A 24083-nucleotide genomic window follows, 5' to 3' on the forward strand; every position below is an offset into this window, starting at 1 on the left:
ATGTCACCAGGATGGTAGCTGCTCCTGTGCTTCCAGTTCCCATGACACATGCTAGGGGACCCTGGCAGAAGCAAGGAGCTGCCCAAGTTTCCAGACCACCTGGCCTGGTGGTGGCGGGCACTACCCCAAGGGAAGAGGCAATCATTCTGTCTCCAATGACATCATGTGCAGAAGCAAAGGCAATATGTGACTTAGAAGATCTCAATGGGTTAAAAATAACCCCGTCACACAAAGATGATTTCACCACACAGCAGCAGAAAACATTCCCTGCAGTGCTAACCTTGCCTGCTTGCACAGTTACTCAGTGAGCTTTCTTCTGGCAACCAAAATCCAAAGTTACCAGCTTGCCTGAGGTCTGAAGCCATCTAGGGAGCAAAGCTGCAGCCTGCCGCTTCCTCTTTCAGGATGCATCATCACCACAGGGTGAAGGTGGAGATATTCTCTAGGGAGTTTTTTGAGTTGGTTTTGGGTTTTTTTTTAATACTAATTGAAGCAAGGGGGATAGCCCGCACTCCTCCTCTTACAAAAACATACATGCTTTTATTGGTTAGGACTCACCTAGGACATCTATGTAAAAAATATGACTCACCACTATGCAAGGGGTCCTGTCAGGGTAGAAGATGTCCTAGATGCTGCCAAAACACTTCTCCCCTCTGCATGAAGAGGGCAAGTCCTTCCCTCTTACCCACAAGGTAGAAGATTCGGCATTTGGATACAATCTGTGCCTTTTATTTTGTATTCACACCTGACTACCCAGCCAATGTATGATGCGACACCTGGGCAAACAACTATCTACACGAGTTGTCACTGGAGAATTTGCCCTATTTGAGTACAGGATTTGAGACTGGACATTAATGCTGACATGAAACTTCTGTATCCTGGGCTATCATCAGACTGTTGCCGGGAATAAGCCAAGAAAACATTTTCCACAATGATACAGGGTTGATCTGAAAAAGTTCAATTTAAGTGCAGTTAAAAAACAAAATAATAGTCCCACCTACCCTATTTAAACACATTGCCAGTCCCCTTACTTTGGTGGGATTACACAGAGAAAAGATTAGGACCACACTGAAGTACCTGGCTGAGCATGCTCACCACCCTCTTTTTCCATGGACAGCACTGCTGATCTTTGATTTTACTTGTAAATGTACTAAGCACTTGACAGAATAGAGAAAGACACATCAACCATGTCAGGTATGTTACATATAACCCCACCTGAATCTACTCTGTGCATGTGTGTGCATTTAGATGTAAATACACACAGTTTCCAGGTTGTTTAGCTTTCCCTTTTACCCTTTCCCAGTTGGTCATACATAAGCTTGAGACATTAAGAATTAAGGAAAAAAAGTCATTCCAGCTTAGCACTATAAAGCCAGTTCAAAGGGGTAGATAACATGTCATCATTAGCGCCCTGGGTATTTTGTTATACTTCTACTTATTGCTGCAAAGTGAGGGTGAACAGGCCTGGCTCACGTCTGGGTTTCTCCACTGCCATTGCACATAGCTGTGGCTAGAGCTGAGCTTCCAGTGGGTTTAAACCATTATTCAGTAGGCTCATGTAAGATAAAAAAATAAAAATGCCCCAAGTGCTGGAAAGTATATGGCTGAAATGGGAAGACATGTATTTAAAATTGGTTAATTAGAGCACCACAATTCCTTTTTTGTACCTTCAATTAAGCTGTGCCACAGGCAACAAAGGAATCATGCAATCTGCTGCAGCACTAGGTACCAAAGACTGCAGTGACCAGCAAATACAGGAACAAACTGTCACTAAATGAAATTTTCCCTTTCTCAAAGGGGAAAAAAAAAGTCATCGGAGTGAAAAACCCAATAACAGAAGAGTTGGCAGCATCTCATTATATAATAAAATACACCTGTCCCCATCTATTTTTACAAAATTATAAAAAAAAAAAAAAGCATGTGCTTTATGACTGCTCTGCAGCTTTGCCTGCCTGCTCTATTCATTTGGCAGTAACTAGACAGGTTTCTGTTCCAACCATCATGTTTCTTCCCTTTCACTGCAACACAGTTCCTTGCAACATACCTAATACATAAGCAAAGCTGATTACCGGTTCAGAAATTTCAATACTGCAGATCTTTTGGTCCCATACATCTGGCTACCATTTTTACTTCAGGAGACAAAAAGAACCCCAAACCATGAATCAACCAAAAAGTTTTTGCCAAAACTTACCAAAACCTGAAAAACCTACAAGTCCAGCAGGAAGTCCAGAAGCATGCACTTCCCCTCCATCCTGTGCAGCTGCTGGCACATCTGGGAGCCCCAGTGCTGGAGCAGAGGGCACACATCATCGCCATACTAAGAAAATAAAAAGTCCAGTCCAGGACCTGGGAGCTGAGCCTAGCTTAACCTTTTCCTGAGGAATGAGATGCTGGAAGACCAGCTCCAGCTGGTGAGGGACCTACATGACCCTAGCCAACCCCTCCTCCCTCCCTATTTCCTTCTTCCCAGGACAGCTGCACAGGCAAATGCCTCCTGTACAGACCTGAATGTCTTGGCAGTCCCTGTACACTCCCAACCACAATGCCTTCAACTGCCCTATCACATATTATGGCAAAAAAGGGAGGATCCCAAAATTGCTTCCCACTCCAGACTCCAAGAAATGCAAGTACCATACTGAAATCTGTTCTCCAGTGAAGAGGGATGGGAATGTATTTGCAAAGTCTCCTGAGATCAGGCAATCAATTCTGTGTTCAGTTCCATGGAATTTCTCCCTGTCTCTCCTTTGAGCACATGTAGATTGTATTTTACTTGAGCTGTCTCTCTGTCTGTAGTATCTACTGCATCTTCCATTCAACCACACCACAATGGGCAAAGCAATATGCCACTGAAAGAGCATTTCTCACTTGCTACTCAACACCATGGGTTTTAAGCCATGTGGGGCCCCGTGTTCTTCTTAGACAAGAACCCCATGTGCACATGGTGTCATTGTGGGGAAAAAATAGGTCAAAGAAATCCCGTTTTCCACCTCCAACCAGCCGTCAGTTGATTGGGTTCAGAATCATCCACAGCAACCACAAAGTCTGTCCATAACCAGAGTGATTCTTTGCATTTGCTAACAAAGCAATCTCTCCAGGTGCCCTGTCCTAACTCCCAGAACATATGATTTCACAATTTTAATCTTGTCACTAATCTTCCCACACACACAAATCACAACATATCTAAAAACTCCCACATGGGACTGTCCCAATCAACTTGACTTTCAGATGGAGGGCTTGCCCCAGAAGGACCCAGAATGAGCACAAACCCCACACTTTCACCATATAATAGGCAAAGACTTTTTTTTTTCTTTTTTTTTTCTGGTCTGGCATACAGGGAACCCAAAATTAGTGAGAACAAGTGAGCGCTGAGGGTATGGCTGCTCCTAGGATCTGGGGACATTCAAATGAGGGTAGTCCTACAAGAGCAAAAATGTACACTATGTCAATCCAGACACTGATCTCAGACAAGCCTTTAAGATGTCTGGGAGCTCTGGCTACTTGTATCCAGTTCTGAAGGCAACACAGAACTGAGCAAAGCATTTTCTTTTTTCCCTTGCAACTCGAACTTTCCAACACAGAGCTGCTGAGCTGAGGTATAGCGTGATGCCCACCACAGGCTGGGATATTGAGGTTTGGATCCTGCTTTTGACTCTGGGTTACATCCCTGCAGGAACAAAACAAGTTATCTCAGTGTGGCCCACACCATTCCCAGCCACCTCTCTGCTGCTGCTAGAGATGGAATTACACAGTGGGATCCAACTTCAAAGGCATGTGCCTCTGGAGTTTATCCATCTTTGCCTCCCACACACTGTTCCCCATCACATTGCTCAGGACTTAATGTAGTACCTAGGCAGAAACGCAACCTGAAAATTGGGCAACAGCTGGAGAGATTTGCTTTGTTGAGCAATGTTGTATCAAGTGCTGGCTGGGCTATACTGTTTGTTCAACTGGACAGATGGATTTCCTTTCCCAAGATGTCTATCTCCATTAGCAGAGCTTCCAATGTCCATTGATGCTTTTTCACCAGCCAGGACCGAAGTGGCAACCAGGATCTCCTGTCATACACCTAGGGCTTCCAAGTCCATCAGTAGGCCATATTCAGATAGGCGTATCTGTGCTGTCACACCTGTACCCAGAAGAGTAGTCCTGGACATAAGACATGGTTTACTGACCACATCCAAGAAACCCGCACCATGACTGAATCCATTAGCTAAAAAGAAAAATACTCAGTCCTAGAAACTGATCCTAACTTTATTGCTGCCCTCACCTTTTCTCCATCTCATGTCACCAAAAGAGGAAAAAACATTATTTAGAGTTATTCAAAGAACACCTCTACACATGCCAAACCGTAGACGAAGACCCACCACAGACCGGCAACTTATGCCTGTTTATATATATTCTGGCACTTAACCTATGCTCACCATCACATCAGCCAAGTACCTAATAAGTTTGGGGTATCCTCACTGATTAAAACAGCTGACCCCATTGAAGGTCTGCTAATTCATAATACTGAATCATCAGCCAAAGATTTGTAGGGTCATCTGAACCACAAGAAGCTTACAAAGTATCTACTTAATGCACTGCTTCAGCATGCTCTAGTTCCTTCTACTTTCCTTTTTTTTTGGGGGGTGGGTTTTTTTTTTTGGTGCTTTCTTTTGTTTGTTTGGGTTTTTTTGTGGCTGGGAGAAAGCTAAGCTGAAATAAAATGTTCCGCATTTCTCTCCAAACGAGGTGATTTCTCTCTAGGATTTTATCTGCTTCCCCAGGAAAGTTTGGTTTCTTCTCAAGAATAAGAGAGGAGCTTGTAATTTCCTTCTCTGCCTCTGAAAATGCAATCACAACACACACCATCGTGCTTATCCCACTGCATTCTTCTAACAGCAATACTTGTGACAACAGATCTGAGAGCACCTGCTCTCGACAAATCCTCCCAAACCTGCCTGAGGAGCATCTCTGCTCTCAAACACTGCAGTGCTTCCTCCAGCCCAGCCTCCTGCCCACAGCAGGTGTGGGTGATGCTGACAGGGAAAGGCGGCTCCTGATGACAGACAAAACCCTGCTGGTTGTGCAGCAGTGCCAGAGACCAGACATCGGCTGGCATGGTCAAGAGTGCATCAGAGCATTCTCCATACTCCAGCCTTCCTGTTCTTTAGCTTTCACGGAACACCTTCTCCTCCAGTGGCCTGGCATGCGGCACGGGCAGGGAGCAGAACATCCACCACGAAAGAGCAGTCTGAGGTACAACAATTTGGCTTCCCCACTACTCCCTTCTCCTTAGGATCTCTGCACCTCACCATTTCCGACACTTGTTGGACTTTCAGGAACGCCATACACTGCCTGTACCAGTTTGCCCAATCTCAGGTTTACACGGCATGTTTTGAAGGCTGCCATGTATAAAATGGCAGATTGCAGATGTAATGGAATTTCTAGAAATAGTTCAAATTTTTAAGCTCATCCTGACTTACTCCTACAGAGAAACTAATGCTCCAATTTTTTAATGAGAAGTTAAAAACTAGGCATTGAAACCTATCTGAGGGAACATACAGCTCAGGTGCTGCTGCCAGGGCTAATCACCAGGGAACATTGGCTCTTAAAAGATGTTTAAAACAAAATAATTGCTGTCTAGATACACAAACCTGGATGCATAACAGCAAATAATTTTAGGAAGCACACCAACTGTCCTGGAAGTCTCCTCATGTAATGTATCAGCATTCATCTGCCAAATTTCATCTTCAAAGACTGCACCTGGATGTAAGCTTTCACTCTCCTTCTGAGCCCAAAGAGGCAGAAAAAATCTCCCTGAATCTCAAAGTCCAGAGCAAGACTCAATGAAATACAGGCAAGCTTTCAGAGCACCTCGATGCCTGGCTGGGGCAGCGTGGGGAGATCTAACTGCACATCAAACTTGACCTAAAAAGTTTTAAGCAAAGTTACATTTTCTGAGCAGTCATGGCAAAACATACATAAACCCTGGACATTTGCTTACTCATAAACTGCTTATTAAGACACAATTTTAGTTGTCAGAAGTGCTTAACTGTATTGCCTAATCCTATCAGGTACGACAATGATAAAGCAATATAATAGCCGGATCCAAGCCACAGAAATATCCCTTAGGCCCAGTTCTACTAAAAGATGCGCATAGACAAGTCTAACTAGATGTACTGGAAATTTGTTCTAACATGAATATGGGATAGGAAAAAAATCCAGTGTTTGGACACTGTAAATGCAATCTCAGATGTAGACACTACTCTGACAACAAGTAAGAGCACCGCTTAAAAAATTGCCTTTACTGCATTTTTTGCTAGACAATGAAGCATTTGTACATTAAGTGACCTTTTTTCTGATTATGAGTAAAAGCTTTTTACAGAGCTTCCTTGACTGTGCTAAAGCTCATGTTTTTCTCTCTTATTCCTCTAAATTGATTGAAAAGCAGCTCTTAGTAGGGCAGTAGTGAATGTATTGGGTGGCCCCTCTTATTACAGTGGTATATCCCACCTGCTCCTTCCAATAACAACAGCAACCAATTATGACAATTTCCTCTCTGGTAATTTACCACCAAAAATTCCTGGCAGTGGTAAAGGATATTGCTGTGTTTATCTATACCAGCAAGAGAACTAGCCCCTAAATGTTTATACGGTGTTTCTGTCAGGCACAAGATGACAAAGGCTATTGCCAATACCCCAGAATCTGGGAATACATTTCGCTTCCTTTAAAAGGGCACTCAGTGCAAAATCTGTAAGCCTTACTAGGGTCACAGTTTTTACCTGTCTCCTTTCTGAAACTTCTTCCTCAGGTGCAGGATGAATAAGGTTTTTAACTTACAGATGCAAGTCATGTATTTTGCAGATTCAGCTGCGTCTTTTCTCCCTCCCAGTTTAGTGAGAAACTATCTTTTAAGTGATTTATTTGTAACAACTGCGACCTACTACTTTGCTGTTCTGTTACTGGGTTTTATGATTTATTACAAAGATATATAAATCAATTGCATCCAAGGTGCTCCAGTGGCAATAGTGGTCACTCTTCAGTATTTTGCAGAAGGCCAAAAAGAGCCACATTCTTTTGACAGATAATATACAGTAATTTTACCTGAAAGTTAAAGTGAATGTCAGCATTTAATTCAGATCCTGTATTCTCTAACATGAAGGGGCTTTAATTATTGTAAAAAAATACATATTAATAAACAGAAACTCATGACATACAAGCCAAGACTGGCAAATAAAGTAGCAGTGTCCTTTGGGAGAGTCTCACAGGGGAAATCCCGCTTATCCCACAGAAGTGGAACACTGTGTAACCAGACCAAGTCACCACTGGTTATAAAATGAAATCTCATTTATATTACATGCAACTTCAGCAAAAAACATGCCAATCCTTTTTGAACTTGTTTCCTAAAGCTTCTTACTACTAATGCCAGAGGAAAGGAAAAATGGACAGCATGTATATATCCTATATATATATATATATATATATATGCTCATACTATTATGCACACATACACAGAGTAGGTTAAATCTTTTTTCTTCAAGCCAGTTATATTATAATTTAATTACACAGCAAGCTGTATGATACTAGTGCACTGCAAGCATTGTTCAACAAGTTAAGGAAAAGTTACGTTTTCGATTTCCAAGAGGAAGGGTGGTGACCTATAAAGTTGTAAAGGAAACCACTCACAGGGTTATTTCAATAACCTTGCTAAAAACAGCCCCCTGGAATTATAAGAGTCTCTTCCTCATCCTGCTCAGAACAATTGGAAAATTACAGATCTTTTAAAATATGTTAATTTAATAGATTAAAAAATAAAATTAATGAAAACAAAAAAATAACAGTTCTCACTCATGGAATTGCACTGCTCATTTCTCTGATTTCTCTCGTCATTACATCTGGGTTTAGCCAGTGAAAGCATGTCCCAAATTTCATAACAGGTACACCTAAAATGCGTTACAGATCCTGAGTGGTCATTCTCTCCCAAAGACTTCACTTTTCAGTTTATCCTAAAGTCTTTGGGGACAGGCTTAACTTAAGCCAAAATAAACATTGATTGCTAGAAGCTTGGGGGGAGCGAGGAGAACCACAGACTGGATTTGACATAAACTGGTGATTATTTTTTTCTCTATATATGATCAGATGAAATCTAAAATAAATGTTATAGAAATATTTTGTAAAATATGGGACAATGATAAAATTGAGTTTATGTTGCTTACTGTAATTTCTTCTACAATGTATTCATCAGAAAGATTTATGTGGTAGATGTAGCACCACATTCCCTCTTAACCCATGATGCAATTATCTGCACTAAACCCAGCAAGGCCTGGCATACTGTTAGCTGCACTGTAACATGTGTTGGGGGTTATAAAAACAAGGCTGAGGGGGAGTATTTGTATTTGTAAAAAACTGCACTGTATCACCCAGCAGAGCAGCAAACGCTGCATCAGCAGGCACTAACACAGCCACTTTCTCTCACCTCCCTTTTCATTCCATCCTTAATACACAGCTGCAAACACCTGAGATACAAACCAGCACGTGCCTTAGCCTATCCACGACAAAGCAGGACTTTAAAATCTTGCAGATCCGAATTAATGCCTTCACAAGGACTGGCCTTGACCTCTGTATTTCAGGAGGACATTGATTTCTCACTAATGCAGCTGTAGTGCCCAAATAGGCAACAGGGCGCAGCATGCCAGGAAACATGTTTGCCAGGCAGATGACTCTGCAGACATACAGAGCAAAGGCTCACTGCAGATGAGATGAGATCAGCATAAATGTGACACTATGGTAGTAGCTACAAAATCCTGCACTATTAATCCAGGTGAGAGGGGAGGATTCATTTCCAACTTCTTCTACTGATTCTTTGGCTGCTTATTTCTGCTTTGCAGAAGGTCCAGGAATTTAGACTAACGAAACCAATTTCTTAGGAAACAGACTGGTCATGCATCTCTATTTTTATTCCTCAATCTTCTTTTCTTATAACATGGAAGATGAACCCACAGCTACTAAAGCTCAATAGTAACAAGCCTCATCTTAGTGATAATTGATTAACTGAATGGCCTTTGGGATATCTTGTTTTAACACTGGAAGTGTGAAAGTTGATTCCTAAAAAAAAAAAAAAGTGAAGATCACATGACCCAGAAGTAGCTCCACTATCTTTTGCCCACAGTGAACTGGGAAAGAGGTGAAATTTGGAAACAGTTACATTTATCCATGGAAATAAACGATTATTTAAGTAATTTTTAAAAGCATCTGTCAAAGATACAGCTCCAAATTCACATAAAGGAGTTAACACCTGCTAATCCAGTGCATACTGTTTTTAAAAAGCAACAGCAGAGCACCGCACCGCCAGCTCAGACTTGTAAACCCCCAGGTAAACCCGGGACGGGTCCTTCCCACCCCGTAACGTCCCTCTGATCTCCCGTGGGGCTGCCCCGTAACGCTGCGTACCCCTTTAATAGGCACTGAGCCTCAGCACTTCTCTCACGGGTTCAGAGCTGAAAGGTGGCTGGCCCTGACCCCCCCCCGGTGGAGCGCCGCACCGGGCTCCCCCCGCCCGGACACCCGCTTCCCGGCCCCGGACAGCCGCGCTGCCCTCACTGCCGGCGGTCCCGAGGGTTCGCACACATCGCGACATGCGGACTGTCACCGGCGTTCCGTTTACACGCCACCTTGGCAGAAGCGCCTCCTTTCCTCCGGGTTTACGATTCGGTTTTATAGGGTTACCCCCCCGCCTAGAAGGAGCGCAGTGACAAAGGGGCCTTTTCTTGCGCTCTGCGCCCCCGGGCCGACCCCCCCCCCCCCCCCCCCCGTCCTCCGTGCGGCGGCCGCGGGCGGGAGGCGGGGGCAGGAGCAGCCGGTTGGGCAGCCCCGGGCACATCCCGCACGGCCCCCGCGGGGCCGGGCCCGCCGCAGCCCCCGCCACGGACTCTGTGTCGCACGCAGGGGACACGCGATTTCGTTTCTGACACCGGCAGGGGGAACTTTACGTATTTAAACACATCCCGAGCCGTTCGGGCGTCATGCTGGCCTTGCCCTGGCTGCTCGCTCCGCCTCGGGCGGCCTGGCTCCCGGGCCCGCCGCGGGGAAGCGCCGCGGCCACCCCCACCCCCTGGTACCTTCCTGAGGGCCGCCCGCAAGTCGCGGTACCGCGGCGTGTCACCGCCCGCCCCGCCGTCCCGCCGCCCGGAGCTGACGCCGCGCCCCGGGGCCGAGCCGCCGCGCAGCGCCGGGGCCAAGCGCGCCCAGCGCCCGCCGCCGCGCAGCGCCATCGCCGCCCGCCCCGCTCCGGCCGGGGCCGCGGCCTGCCCGCCCCGGCGAGCTTTAACGGCTGGTGCGGGTCGCCCCGGCGGCCCCTGCACCGCCCCGCCCGTCCCTCCTCCAGCTCCTCTCCCCCGCAGCAAGCCACGGCAGGCTGTGGCGTTACAGGCAGGTTTGCTTTAATGCCAACGAACAGCCGTGAAGCAACCGGTAAACCGGTGGCGAAAGCGGGCGCCGCGAAGCGAAAGGAGCCATCCCCGCCGGCGGAGGAGGGACGGCCGCGCCGGGGAGCGGGGCACAGCCGTCCCTGCCGAGCCACCGACGCAGAGCTCGGCTGCTTTCGGGTTGGTTTCTTTATTTTTGTAAGAAAAAGAAAAAACAATCTGCTCCTGTGCTCTTCCCATAAGGACCGGCGGCGGTGGGGACACGCTAGTGACTCCCTACGGGTACAAGAGTGCCTGCTCCGGTGGCAGGAGCTGGGTTCCTCTTCCTAAGCGATGACACAGCCCCCCTTCTCCTTGAAGGGGTTCTTGTCCTCGGGAACCCCCTGCACCAGCGGGTCTTCGCCCGACCGCTCCTCGATGTAGTTCTTGATCTCTTCGGAGCACTTGGACACCTCGGGTGAAAGAACAGAGAAGGACCTGTGTTAGGGCCGCAGCTCACCCCGCACGTCAGCCAGCACCCCAGGGAATTCGCACCCCCCCATCTCTCGCTTACCTTCCCACCGAACAGAACAGAGCTGACCGCAGAGCCAGCAGCAACCATGTGCAGACTCTGCTTCCTTCCACTTTTTCACAGCCCGATATTCACAGAGCATGTGAGTATCGCTGGGAAGGTATATGCCGCTCGGAACAGCAGCTGCTGCATAGTTAAACTTGCTTTTTTATTATTATTATCCAATACAGTTTTTTAAGCTTGTAGCTCACATTCCTCGGCATCAGCATGACTTATGGTCAATGGGTTCAGGATCAGGAACTTTCCATGTCAAAATATTTATGACTTTACATGTTTTTCCCAAACAAAACATGCAGTAATGATTTTCAGTAGTAATACAAATTCCCACCTCCTATAAAAGCAACTATGCGCCTTGAATGGGAGTAAAGACCCGACTAGGAAAGACAATTTACTTACAGGTTACCTAGGGTTGTTTCAAGCAACGGTTAATAAAAAAGTCTATTGTGTTATGAGAGAACGTAATATGCATGAGACTTTGCATGACATTAATAACAAAATAGCACTGTAAGTGTGCACAGTAAGTAAGCCTGCACAGAACCCGCTTGTACCGAAGAAATGGGTTGTTTTTGTTCACTGAGATGGAGCAAGTGCAGCACATGTAGTAACAGCATCTGCAGAACCTGAGTGCACAAGCAAATCCCACCAGCTCCAAAGATCTTTGTCCACCATATCTCGTTTCCCTTCCCTGTGTCAGCAGAAAATGTCCTTGGTGTGTGAGGACAGGCTCCCAGCTCCGTCCCCACCTCCTCCCTTCCTACCCTCGATCCTAGCAGAGGCATAGCAGTGCAGCCAGCAGCAGAAACCAGCTGTTCTGTTGGCCAGGCCACTACATGACTAGTATTTCTAATTCAAGGCCCCTTCTTTATTAATTATTTTTCACTCCATAGGTAAAATTATGGCAAAAGAACTAATGAGTTTACCTGCTGTATCACATACCAACAGAGCACAGCCTGTGCAAAATTATACTTTAAGCCTTTAGAAAGAACACAGAGTTAATTCCCACTAAACAGTGCATAAAATAAGATCTAACTACCTCTAGCTGCCTTACAGCAAAGAATTTGGGCCTACAAATCCCATTATTTGTACCTTCCTCTTCTGTGCCTCACAAACCCTGTTCATTCAAATTCAGGCACCTTATGCCGTAGTAGAGCTGTGCTCCAAAGTATGTGCAAGACCAGGGCTTGGTTTACTTCAGTCAACACTTACAAGATCTTTTTCACACATAAAGAAAAAAAATAAATGTCTGCTTAAAGATACATTCAGGCATTTTTATGTATGAAAAAAAAATATTCTAAAAGATATTTCCTCTTTGTGCTGTAAAGGTATAGGAAAGGGTCAGGAAAATTTTGGCAAAACATTTTCACTTTTGGTGATAACAGAAGTGTGGCTTCTGCATTTCCTTGTCCCTGTAACACTCATACAGGTACCAGGGGACCGTGACAATTACAACGCAGATTTCATTCTCACAGTGAAACCTCTGTTATAATACACTGCTAAAATTGAGGATGTTGTCTGTACTTTACTACAGGCGGTTTGAAAACACCTATTTCCCTAAAGTGATCAGGCTTTTGGTTTATCCTAAAAATTTAAAAAATAATTTTAAATAGTAATAATAGTTGTAATAATTATTCTTATTAGTAGTATTAAAATAAAAATCTGTACATCCTACTGAGTATATTTCAGTTGCTTGGGAACTCTGAGGAATTACATAGATATCTATAGTACTTGGATGTGGTACTGCTGGAGCTTTAGGCTATACCGTAACTTCTACAGTCACTGGTACGTTACTGACAGCTACAATGTAACTGCAGCTGGGTTAAACACCTAGACCTGCAATGTCTAGGCACTAATGGCACCAGTTCCCACACGTAAACGCATTTCTAGTCCTAACTAGAAGCATTTATTTAGATGTAGTTTGCTTCTGCTGGCGTGCAGAATAAAAAAGAAAATAAAAAAAAAATACTAGTTTTATCATGGAGCAAGGTCAGCTCTGCATGTCATTTATCCACAGAAAATGTGCAAGATTACAAAAACTTGACTGGAAAGAAACTGCTTCATCTGTGGAAAGAAACAACCGCTGTAAATGGTGTTTCTGCCGGCTCAGGCCGGGCGGGTCACGGCCCTGCACCGGCGGCCCCTCGGCCCGGGCGCTGCGCAGCGGGCGAGGGGCGGGAGCCGTGCGGGACCGAGGGCAGCGTCCCCCGCACCCCGCCGGCTGCCGGCGGTCCCGGCCGGGCGGGGACGGGAGCGGTGCCGCGGCGAGGCCCCCGCAGGCACACCGCCCCTCACCTGGCACGGGCAGGTCCCAGCGCGTTCTCCAGAGCGGGGAGCTGAGCTCGGCGCGCTCCTCCCTCGCCAGGCAAAGGCCGCCCTGTGCCGGCGGCGGGCTCCAGGGACGCGCGAGGCAGGGGAAGCCACGGGGTGCCAAATGTAACGGGAACGGCCGCAGCCGGCGGGCCCGTGCCAGCCCTTCGGGGCGCCTTACCCCGGCGGCGGTGCGCCCCTTCCCCTTGCTCTGCAGTCACCCCCGTGAAGGGCCGGCGCTCCTACGAGGGGCTACCGGTGGAATGTCGCCAGCGCTGTCCCCGGTCCCTGCCCCACTGGGGGTGACAGGACCCGTCGGTGCAAACCGCGGCCGTCCCGGAACAGCCGGGGGTCTCCCGCAGAGCTGCTGCCGAAGCCCCGCTGCCCCTGCCTACGGCGGGACGGGGCGCTCCCGTTCCACGCTGCGCTGCCGCGCCCGGCCCCGCCGCCCGCCCGCCCGACGTGCCCCCGGGAGCCGCCCGAGCCCCTCACCCCCGCCCGGCGAGTAACGGGCTTCTCCCCGCTGCGGCCCCGGCCTCGCCAGCCGCCGGGCAGCCTCGGGCCCCTTCTCTGCGGCCACTCACCGGCTGCCTCTCCAGCTTCACTTCTTTCCGGAGCTGCTCCACTTCCATTTTCAGTTTGTCCTTCTCGCTCAGGTCCTCGATGTTGATGGCTGGCATCGTCTGCACTGCCAACGCGCGGGGGGAGGAAGAGAGGGAGTAAGGACAAGAGGTTACCTCTGGGCAGCGAGGGCGCCAGGGCCGGAGCCCCCGGGAGGGCGCGGTAGGACGGCCGCCCCCGGCCCGCCCCCGGCCTCACTCACACGGTGCCGTCCGGGCTGTCCTTCTGTTCGGCGGCGGCAGCAGCGGCCGCTTCCTCCCCGGCGTTCCGGGCACCCCGTCCCCGCGCCGTCCCGGCCTTTAAACCGCCGCGCTAATCCCCCCGAGCCGGATTAGAGCCCCTGACCCGCGCCCGGACTGCGCAGGGAGGGACCGGCTCCGGGCAGCGGTATCGCCCCGGCACCCCGCGGGGCAGCCGGCGGCAGGAGCGGGGACTGCAGCGACCCTCCCGGGCCGCCCTCTCCCTCTTCACCACTGCAGCGGGGCGAGCGCAGCAGCGGCGGCCCGGTGTTTTGGCCTGGCCGTAAGGTCTTTCCCCTCTGCCACCTCTCCTGCTCCTCCTGGCCCCCACGATGGTTCTTGTCTGCCTGTGCCACCGGAATCCCTGGGCTCTGTGCTCCACTGCCCACCAGCTAAGGCAGCAGCAGGTGGTTTGCATAGGCACATTCTTCAATACTTGTCCATTGCAACTACGAATGAAGTGGACTAAAAGGTAGAGAGGGGAAGGAACCACCCCTCTCAGGCCAAGCGTCCAGGCGGGCGACCAGCCCATCAATGGCAGACATAGCAACTTTTGTCGGTAGGTATGGGGGCAAAGCAGAATTGCAGCTCTGCTGTTCTGCCCAGCCTGCACTAAGTGTCTCTGGACTTAGTCTAGAGTCAAATGGAGTCATGGAGTTGTGACGAGTGTTGAGGATGGAGCACCCCTTGTAAGAGAAGTGATGGCTTCAGAAGACACAAGAAGGAGCTAGGAAATTCTTCTCCTGTGGTTGCATATACTTTTGAGGTCTAGATCTCAATAGGGTGATACACTTCTCAGAACAGGGCAGTCCCTCCATGTGTGTTTGTGTAAGACCTAGCACCTCTGATCCCAGCAGCTGCTTTCCTTCAATACCAGTGGAGGCAGAATTCACGACTTCACACTGAACAAAGCTGCAGGCCATTAAAATGGTCCTGCACAAGTCTTTCTGTTATCTGGCTCTTCAAAGGTCCCCATAGGCGGTCATCCCTCCCTCTTTCCATCTCTGGCTCTTCCCCTTAAAGACACTCCTCTCTCCTCTCCCCATTGACCAGATGTAAGCAGCTGTCGGCACTGTGTAAGATTTACATCCTTCTTCTCCAGTGCTATTCTTGTAGTGCTCTTGGGGTTTGTATTCATTTTATTTTAGCCAGTTCACTAAAATCAGTTCCTCCTCCCCTCCCTCTGGCTATTATCTCCTCACTCCCAGCTGTTGATAAGCAATTTCTACACTCCCTTAATCTACACTGGCAGCTGCATCTCCAAACCCCACCAGCTGCTGGTTGCGGGCCAGCCAAAACAGGTGGAAGGAGCCAAGGGAGCCAGGGCTGCTGGCGGGAGCAGAAACATTGTGGTGCCGAGAGACAGAGAGCATGTGGTGTGGTGGTGGCAGGTGTGGGGTGTGGGACTGAGCTGAGGGTGGGCTCTGGCACATCGTGAACATGGTTAGGGTGGGAAGGACAGTCACAGCTTGGTACCAATAACCCTGTAATGGAAAGCCTATAGTCAGCTGTCATCTGACATGACTAGCTCTGCTAATGGTAGTTAATAAAGGACTTTCTACCACTGGCTGTGTTTAACTTTTACTCCATATATTTTTACAGATACTTACCTATCTAAGTGAGCTTTGCTGTTATAGCAGAGGAGCAGCTGAATAAACACTGCAATGCACTGCAACACTGATGTGTAGGTGGGTTTAGCTCAAACTTTGATTTGTATGTGTCTGTGCACAGAAAAATGGATAATATGGAAAACGGTATTTGCATGACAGTATTCATTTTGCTACTATTGTTTAAAGAGGTATTTCAATGACTTTATTTGCAATTCCAACAAAATCCAATGAAAACTAAAGGATATTATTAATTTAAAAATCACTTGAGAGTTTCTTAATATTAGAAAGACGGCCTTTTGATTCTTTCTGGAAACAGAAAAAGTGTGTTGTTTTGTTTGTTTGCTCTTTCCTACTGGGGAGGCATAAGCTTTACTATAGTTACTGGGCTTAGTAGGCCTGACAAACCCTCTAAAAATGAGGACTACTGACAGCTGTAGCTATAAGATTCTAAAACATGGCAGATGTGCCCCATGGTGACACCTCAAACCCTACCAGGGTTTACTTTTTTATCACCAAAGCACCCACTTAACCTTTGGCAACTGGAGATTCTGAAAAAAGGGAAAGTGCTGAAAAAGGAGGGAGAGAGTTCCCTTCGTATCGTTCCAGAAGCTACGTAGGTGGGGTACAGATTAGATGTGCTCCTCTTTCTTGCCTTTATGAAATATAAAACTATGTCAGAAAACTAGGCTGCAGTCAGCCACCGTATAAGAAAAAGCAGAGAAGCCATAGAAAGAAAGTCAGTTCCTGAAATAATAAGGGTGCTATGAAGTTCCTGCTCCTTACAGCCCGTACGGACTGTGGCTTCTTTCCTGCAGGCCACGGATTTCCAGGGCCCTGTATCGCAATTGATGCAGCACCTGCCTGAAGGACTGGGACCCAACGCCGTCACCGTAAAGGGAGTGGAGGAGAACAATAGGAGATCAGATTAGTTTACTGTTATCTATAGAGAGCACACCTAACTTGCAGCCACTCATCTCTTTTACTGTATTAAACCTGGAGTAAACACTAATTAATGTGATGCCGCTAACAGATTAGAGGAGGAAAGTATGCTGTTTGTGCTCACCCCCAGATCCCACCAGATTGTCTGGTGGGGTTAAGATCTACAGAATAAACCAAGTCATAGTATTTCCTCAGATCCAGTTGTCTTTGAACTAGCCAGAGGTTTCCTCCATCCAGCCTCTCAGGTTTCCCGGGAGTCCAAGCCCACTGACGGTGCCTCCGATTTCTCAAGTTCATCAGCGTTACACGCAACGGTATTAAACCAGTAACGCGGGTTTATTGGTGTTATCTCTAGCGGTGCTCGCTAAGCGGCTGGTGCTTGTCCCGGCTGGACGAGGCCCCGCCGGAGGACCCCCCGTTTGATTTCGCCCGTCCTGCCGCCTTCTGCCCGCAGCCTCCGAGCGCGGCCGCCGCGGGAGCCAGGGCGAGGGGGGAGATGACTTTCGCGAAGTGACCCGTCCCGGATTTCGCCGTGATTAACGGGAAATGCTCTTTGAGCATCATCCCGTAATGTGAGGGGAGCGGGGAGGGGGGCACACGGACGGGGACGCCGCAGCCGTGGAGCCCGGCCAGCTCCCCGTAGCCCCCCGACGGAAGCCCCTGCGCCGTGGGCGGTGCAGCCCGACGCCGAGCCAGCCCCGGCGGCGCTGCCCGCCTGGCCCCGGCAGCGGCCCCCCCCGACGGCGGCGGGGCGGGGGGCGGCCCCGGCGCTCGGGCTCAGCCGCGCCCCGGTGACGGCCGGGACAGCGGGGACCTGCTGCCCGCTGAATCAGACCTTCCCCTCCCACCACGTGCGCACGAGGGAGGCGGCCCGGGCAAGCCGTCTCGGCGCATATAAAGCGCTGCCGTCGGGCCGGGCCGCGCCGCTCGCTCCCGGGACCCTGTGCCACCCGCCCGCCGCCGGCCCTGCCTCCCTCCCGTCCGCCGCCGCCGCGACATGGCCGCCGGCCGCCGCCTGCCGCTGCCCGCGCTGCTGCTGCCGCTGGCCTGCGCGGCCCTGGCCCCGCGCACGCTGACAGGTAGGAGCCCGCGGGCGGCTGAACGGGGCCGGGGCTGCCTCCGCCGCCCAGGTGGCTTCAGCCCCGGTCGCTGGTGTCTCCCGCAGAGAAGCAGCGCGCCTGCCTGCTGCCCCCCGATGACGGCCCCTGCCGCGCCCTGGTGCCGCGCTGGTACTACGACAGGTACACGCAGAGCTGCCAGGAGTTCACCTACGGGGGCTGCCACGGCAACGCCAACAACTTCCTCACCCTCGACGACTGCGAGAAGAGCTGCTGGACCATCAAAAGTGAGTCCGGGGACCGGTCCCGCCGCCCTCCGCAGTGCCGGGGGCCGAGCCGACGGGGCCCAGAGCCCCTGGGGTGCCCCCGGGGTGGCGGGGGGCCGTGGGGGGCTGCGACGCTTGCGGGACTCACCGCGTCTGCCCTGCCTGTCCCTCCCGCCTGTTGCTGCTTTTCGCTGATGTCGGGTTTATGCAGAGAAACCCCAGCAGGCTGGCTCAGAGGTGACGTGGATTTTGACTCTTAATATTATAAACGTGATTTAATGTGATGCTTAGTTGCTGATTAATGCATCAGATTCCTCCTGTAAATCTTATCCCACTCGATTAAAGAACGCAGGTCGTGGGACAAGCTGGGTCTTGCCTCTGACCGGAGTCACAGCATTTTGTCCCCACCACCATGTTGTTCAGTACAGGGAGCATGAAGGGTTGATTTTAAGGGGATGAATTTGTGGTTTGTTTTTTTTTTTCAGAAGTGCCCAAATTATGCCGGTTGGAGGCTGACGGAGGACCTTGCAGGAGTTATCTAAAAAGATATGCCTTTAACTTGAGCTCGATGAGGTGTGAGGAGTTCATCTACGGTGGCTGTTATGGAAATGGCAACAACTTCAGAGATTTGCAGTCTTGTGTGGACCACTGTCTGCCAGAGAAAAGTAATGGTTGTTCCGAATTCTTAATAAAATAGATGGATTGAAAGTGATACGAAGATGATATTTTATTTGATATTTTCTCTGTATACCCGTACAGCAATGTTTTGGAAGACTTCTTTGGAGCAGATGTTTATATTGCCTGCAGACTTTCATGTGTCACTTGTCTCAGCTGTTACTGAAAAAGCGAAAATGCTGTTAGTTTAATATTGTGACCTTAAATATGCCCAAAGCTACACCCATCTGATCTCTTGACTTCTAGAGAGTTGTACCTGTGTAATCTGAAGGGAAGTAAGGTTGGAGATCTGTGTTGGGGCACATGTACAAGGTGTTGTGGCAGTTAAGTTCAGGGCAGTGATATTATAATATAAAGCAGAAGTGCCTTTCTAAAATTCAGGCCTGACACATAGTATTAGGTGGCTTGGGCTTTTGGCACTTGACAGCTCAACTTCTGATAAAAGTTTTTTGCCTCACACAACTCTTCACTGCCTCTCCAGACAAGCTTTAAAGAAGAGAGGTGGTAATTATGAGCAGGTGACTATAGCTACGTTTTGTCATAAACACCAGGTTAATATCCAGTGCAAGAGAGGCTCTTTGAAGAAGAGAGACCTACCAAAATGTATAAAAGCTGTCACTGGCTAAGCCTTATTAGTGCTTGATGAGACAGTTATTTTTGGCTGATGACAGATTGTCAGCCTTTTCATAGGTGAATGCTAAATTATTTTAAATTTCTCTGTTGCACATCCAATAAACTGAGAAAAGGTCTCCAGCAAGAAAAGTAAAATTTTGTAGAGGCAAAATGAAAGTGATTCTTGTGAGGAAAGTGGTGGGGGTTGTACTTTTGCTGCAAGCAGGCAGGATTTGCTGGCAAAATCATAGAAAGGATAAACAAAATCGTGCCTTTTTCCTTTACAGAGATAGTTCCAGTGGAATTATTTTTATATTCCTGTAGATATATGGAATAAAACTTCTGGCCAGACCATGTAAATAACTTGGCTGTTGTATGGCTGGCACCACAAATGGGGAAAGCTGATGAATTTCAGTTTTGGGATATTAATCCTATTTTCTGGGACTGTTGCTTTCTTATATTCATAACTCACAGGAATAAGATGGAGTGAAGTCTCTGAAGTCATCAGTAGCCGTCATGTCAATTCAATGGGAACAAGAGCTGTTCAGCCATAAAATTTATTGCAGGGTAAATTTTAAGAAGTTGGGCACAGAGATTACATTTATGTAATTTACCTGTCGCTCTTCCTTCCCCTCTTCTTTTTTTCCAAGCTGGTCCCATGCTATGCTATAGCCCAAAGGATGAAGGACTGTGTTCTTCTTCTGTGCCTCGCTATTACTATGACAGCAAGACTAAATCGTGTAACGAGTTCAAATATACCGGCTGTGGTGGAAATGCCAATAACTTTGTTACTGAAACAGATTGCTACAATGTCTGCAGAAAAGGTAAGATTGTTTTGTATTTTGTCAGTCACAAGCAGATAAAGCAGTCCAAATAGCAGGAACAAGTGTTCACAGTGTTCCGCTGCTGAACTTGTCTTGCCACAAGTGTATGTGTTTTGCATTTTGGACTCCATGCTTTCAAAGGCAGGGAAAACTGAGACGCAACACTAAATCCTTCTGACATGATCAGTGAGGTGTGAGGGGTTACACCATTTTTTGACGAAATACAGGGAAGGGCATACAACAAGACTAATTTACCCGAGCCTGCAAGGAACCAGTCTTTAAACTGTTCAGTACCAGAATGAACGCTAATTAAGGTATCTTTTTCATCTAGATATTTTTAAGTAGAATTAAAGTGAGTTGTGAAATCAATTTTACTTTTTTTCTTTGCATTTTCAGCAGTTACCATCTTCCCCTGATTTCCTGCTGCCTGTTCGCATTTCCTACTCCCATTCCTAAAGATTTCTGCCTCCTCACTTGTGCTGAGGCAACTGTTTCTGTGACCGGGGTGGGGGAAGGTTGGGAATGGAAATTGATTTTTCTGAATGGTTTTATTCAAATCGGCTATCGGCTGTACTTGTAAGTCAAAATGGTTGTGCTTTTACCTGCAGTCATATTTATATGTTCATACGGCTGTTGCAAGTTTTAATACCCTAGTTTAATTAGTTTGATATGTAAATCAATGACAGAGAGAAAAGCATGACTGTGTGTTGATTCCCACAGCACTCAGGAAACAGACACAGTACAATATTTTAAAAAACGATACTAACAGGAAAAAAATTAAGGCTGTATCTAGCATGTTTTTTGGTGTGTTTTTTTTTTTTTTTTTTTGGGGGGGGGGGGGGGCAGCCCCCAAAGTAGCTCTATATTAAACATGAGATATGCACAAGGTCCAAGTACATCAGTATTTAAGATGTGTAGTCAGAGGGCTTAGGTCTTCAATTCTGGGCTGGAAATCCAGGACACGGGCAAGGGTTGCAGCCTGAGGAATTGCACCCATCCTCAGAAGTAAAACTATTGTCTGCCAGTTAGTCATGACAGTAATATTTCTGTGGGTGACAAGTCTGAGAGTGTCTCTGCCATTCTAGTATTATAAAAGAGTCTTTAATAGCATGCTAAGTCTACTGGGATTCCTGTGATTATCTAATTTGCATCTATTACTACCTGGGAAATGGTAGGGCCAGGCTCCAGCATAAGTGTGCAGAAAGAGAGGAGGAAGGAAACCGCCTCATCAGCGTCGCGGCCCCGCACTCTGCCCCTGCCCACACCCAGCCAGACCCACCTGGTGGTTCTCCCTTCCTCACTCTTTTGTGGAAGAAAGTAGTAAGGAAATGCTGTCTGTCCCGTAACCAGAGCACCAGAGAGCCAAATGTAAAGGATCGGTTATAAGCTTTTCATCAGCTTGTGGATTTCACAATTCAGTAAATTGTAAAGCTTGGTACAACCAAAGCTCATGGCTAAGGGCATAATTAGTGCTAATTAATGTTGTGCTATACATATTCGCTTCTATAGCTTGGGAGTGTAAAGCAACATTAAGCAAATCTTTCAACCAACTTCAGCCACTCCTGTCCTGCTCATAATTTCCTCCCCAGCACCTTTCTTGTTACCTTTTGGAGTCTCAGGTTGAATTCAGTTGACCTTCCCTGTGCAAATATACAGCTGCTGTTTAAAATGATCAATAGCTTTTGGAGTGAAAAGGTTTCTGATCTATTTAATTAAAAACCTAAAGAGTAATAACAGTTTTGTCAGTTTCCCTAAATGCTTCCTTTGTTTTCTTAGCAGGGACTCAGAAACCAAGAATCAACAAGCCAGCTAATGTATTCCGCAGAAAAATGATGAGAAAACTGACTAAAAAACCTCAGACGTATAACCTGAAGTCTTAAAGCTGATGTGCACTTGGATGTTTGAACTACCTTGTTTTGATTCCACTTTCTTCTTTTGTAAAATAGTTTCCACACAGTTTTATATGCCGTCAGTTCTGTCTTTTCAGAACTGCTTTTTATTTCCAACTTACCTTTTATAAAGAACTACATCTAATAGAAGAAGAATGAACCTAAGTTTGGTTCTTCCACTCTGTTGTCTTTGCAGTAATACTTTGGCAAAGCCAGGTAATAAGATTTCCGTGTTTTTTATTAGGGGAATGTTACTACTGCCTGGGGAGAATATTTCAGCTGTTACAAACCAATTAAGATTTGCAAGATCAATCTTCTCTAAGTATAACTAAGGAGAATACAAAGCTAAATCTCTGCCATAGATTTTTTTGTCATTCTCTTTCAAAAGCAGGTTCAGAAGTTTATTGCCCTGCCATTTTACAGACTTTGGCACTATCATTTAAGTAGACTGCCCTTTACGGTTATGTTCATAGTCAAGGCTTTCAGAAACCTTCATAATAGTAAAAGAAGTGTAAACTTAAATCTGACTCATCCCACGAGAGAAGACTGGGAATAGGTTTACTTTGAAAATGTAGCCATTACTTTTTCACGGCATTTGAAATTTCTGCTAAGTTACACTCCAGATTCTCGTATGGCACAGATCAGCACATTTTTAATGATTTTAATGGAGCTACACAGATTACATCTGCACAGGATCTTGATATTTGTGTTTATGCGGTGGCTGCTAAAGCAGAAAAGCTTAAGTTTCTGCAAACCTCATGTAATCCCTCTTTTGAGGCACTATGGTATATCTTATGATAGATTAAGCCTATGGTGATATTATTGCACTGTCTTGTACGTTTCATATTTGAGCCACATCTGAATTTCAATTACTTTCACCTACAATACTTTCTAAATATAAATTCATAAGTAATGTTAATAAAATGTTTTTTGGGAAAAAAGGGGAGCTTGTTCTGTCATTATCCTGAATTAGCTATATACATATATACACCAATATGTGTAATGGAACCTATTATTTACTAATTATGACTCTAGCAGAGTTTAGTTGTCTCTTAAATAATTTCCTTATGCTGAGGTCTTTATTTGAAGAAAGCCAGTAAATTGCATTGATGTCATTCATCCCCAGCAGTTTTTATGGCTCAGCTGGCTCTCCCTAAAGAGCTGCTCTCAAAGGGGTGCTTAGTTAAGCTGATTGTCTGCTGCTGGGTCTCCTGTTTGATGTTGCACTATCTGAAGAGCTTTTTCATGGGTAGCAGGCTATTTGCTTGAAACGACATTGGCTTTCAGTTAGAAAATTTCAGGTGTGTGTTTTATCCCCATTTCAGAGAGGAAACATGATGGAGAAACTAGTCAAGATCTGGGTTTTTTTGCTGATCTTTTTCTCACTGCTGGATTTTCAATTAAAGCAGTTGGCTGTGCTTGCCATAGTCTTTCTACCACTCCATTTATGGTTCTTTCATCCATTTCTTTCCTTGATCTCAAACCCCCTTATTTCAATTAATTTATCCCTTAGTGCATACGAATGAGGGCACTCTGACAGAAAATTGCAGGCAACTAGTGACACAGTTTTGAGTTTGTGCCAAACCAGCCTTCAAACAGAAATGGGGCAAGCCTAAACTCCCTGGGGGAGACAGGAGACACTACCCATGGATGCTGCCTGCTGCCCATGTCCCTTCCCTCGGGCTGCGAATTCTGGCCACGCTGCTTGAAGCAGCAGCCCAAGGTGTTCCTCTGAATATTTTTTCATACCTAGCACTGTCATGTGGGGGGACCCCAGCTGCATTTGTTGGAGATTTCTGACTACAGCTGAAAAACCTACAAGCCTGTTTCAGAAGTCAAGGTTTAATTTAAGCACTGTTTTTAACTGTAGAGGGTGGCCACCTTAACAGCGTCGCTGTGGGGTATAAACTCTGGTAACATGTTTGAGAAATGGACTATTATTCTTTACTTCTCTGGGTCTTTGACTTTTATAGGAGTATCTTGGGGTGGGATACAAAGGTGGACCTGGGATTTGAAGGGAGCCCAAAATCTGAGAGCAGCTCCATCTCACCTGACTTTTTGGTCTCAAT

General features: G+C 47.2%; 3 protein-coding genes across 6 annotated transcripts in view; 1 reads left to right on the top strand and 2 right to left on the bottom strand.

Annotated features, from left to right (window-relative positions):
• Positions 1-10268, bottom strand: part of LOC121087638 (probable acyl-CoA dehydrogenase 6) — a 93363-nt gene extending 83095 nt beyond the window's left edge. Inside the window, exon 1 of the mRNA XM_040592906.1 lies at positions 10101-10268. Within this exon, the coding sequence (XP_040448840.1) occupies positions 10101-10253 (153 nt within the window). The 5' untranslated portion in view covers positions 10254-10268. The remainder of the gene's footprint in view (positions 1-10100) is intronic.
• A 136-nt stretch (positions 10269-10404) lies between these two features.
• Positions 10405-14236, bottom strand: LOC121087640 (guanine nucleotide-binding protein G(I)/G(S)/G(O) subunit gamma-11). Of its 2 annotated transcripts, none has more exons than XM_040592908.1 (3): positions 14105-14236; positions 13866-13964; positions 10405-10858 (listed from the first exon to the last, which is right to left on the bottom strand). In XM_040592908.1, exons 2-3 carry the CDS (start codon positions 13959-13961, stop codon positions 10733-10735), a joined length of 222 nt encoding a protein of 73 aa, XP_040448842.1. In that variant the 5' UTR covers positions 13962-13964; positions 14105-14236; the 3' UTR covers positions 10405-10732. The 2 variants fall into 2 exon arrangements, with proteins under 2 accessions (XP_040448842.1, XP_040448843.1); XM_040592909.1 differs by having other exon boundaries at positions 13866-13969; positions 14107-14226.
• A 3428-nt stretch (positions 14237-17664) lies between these two features.
• Positions 17665-22955, top strand: TFPI2 (tissue factor pathway inhibitor 2). 3 transcript variants are annotated; one of them, XM_040592930.1, is made up of 5 exons: positions 17665-17769; positions 17856-18035; positions 18500-18679; positions 19952-20125; positions 21905-22955. In XM_040592930.1, exons 1-5 carry the CDS (start codon positions 17688-17690, stop codon positions 22003-22005), a joined length of 717 nt encoding a protein of 238 aa, XP_040448864.1. In that variant the 5' UTR covers positions 17665-17687; the 3' UTR covers positions 22006-22955. The 3 variants fall into 3 exon arrangements, with proteins under 3 accessions (XP_040448864.1, XP_040448863.1, XP_040448865.1); XM_040592929.1 differs by having other exon boundaries at positions 17667-17769; positions 21902-22955; XM_040592931.1 differs by having other exon boundaries at positions 17704-17769; positions 17856-18039; positions 21902-22955.
• The last annotated feature ends 1128 nt before the right edge of the window (positions 22956-24083 follow it).

This window comes from Falco naumanni, chromosome 4 (genome assembly GCF_017639655.2).
Source record: "Falco naumanni isolate bFalNau1 chromosome 4, bFalNau1.pat, whole genome shotgun sequence".
NCBI classification, from domain to species: domain Eukaryota; kingdom Metazoa; phylum Chordata; class Aves; order Falconiformes; family Falconidae; genus Falco; species Falco naumanni.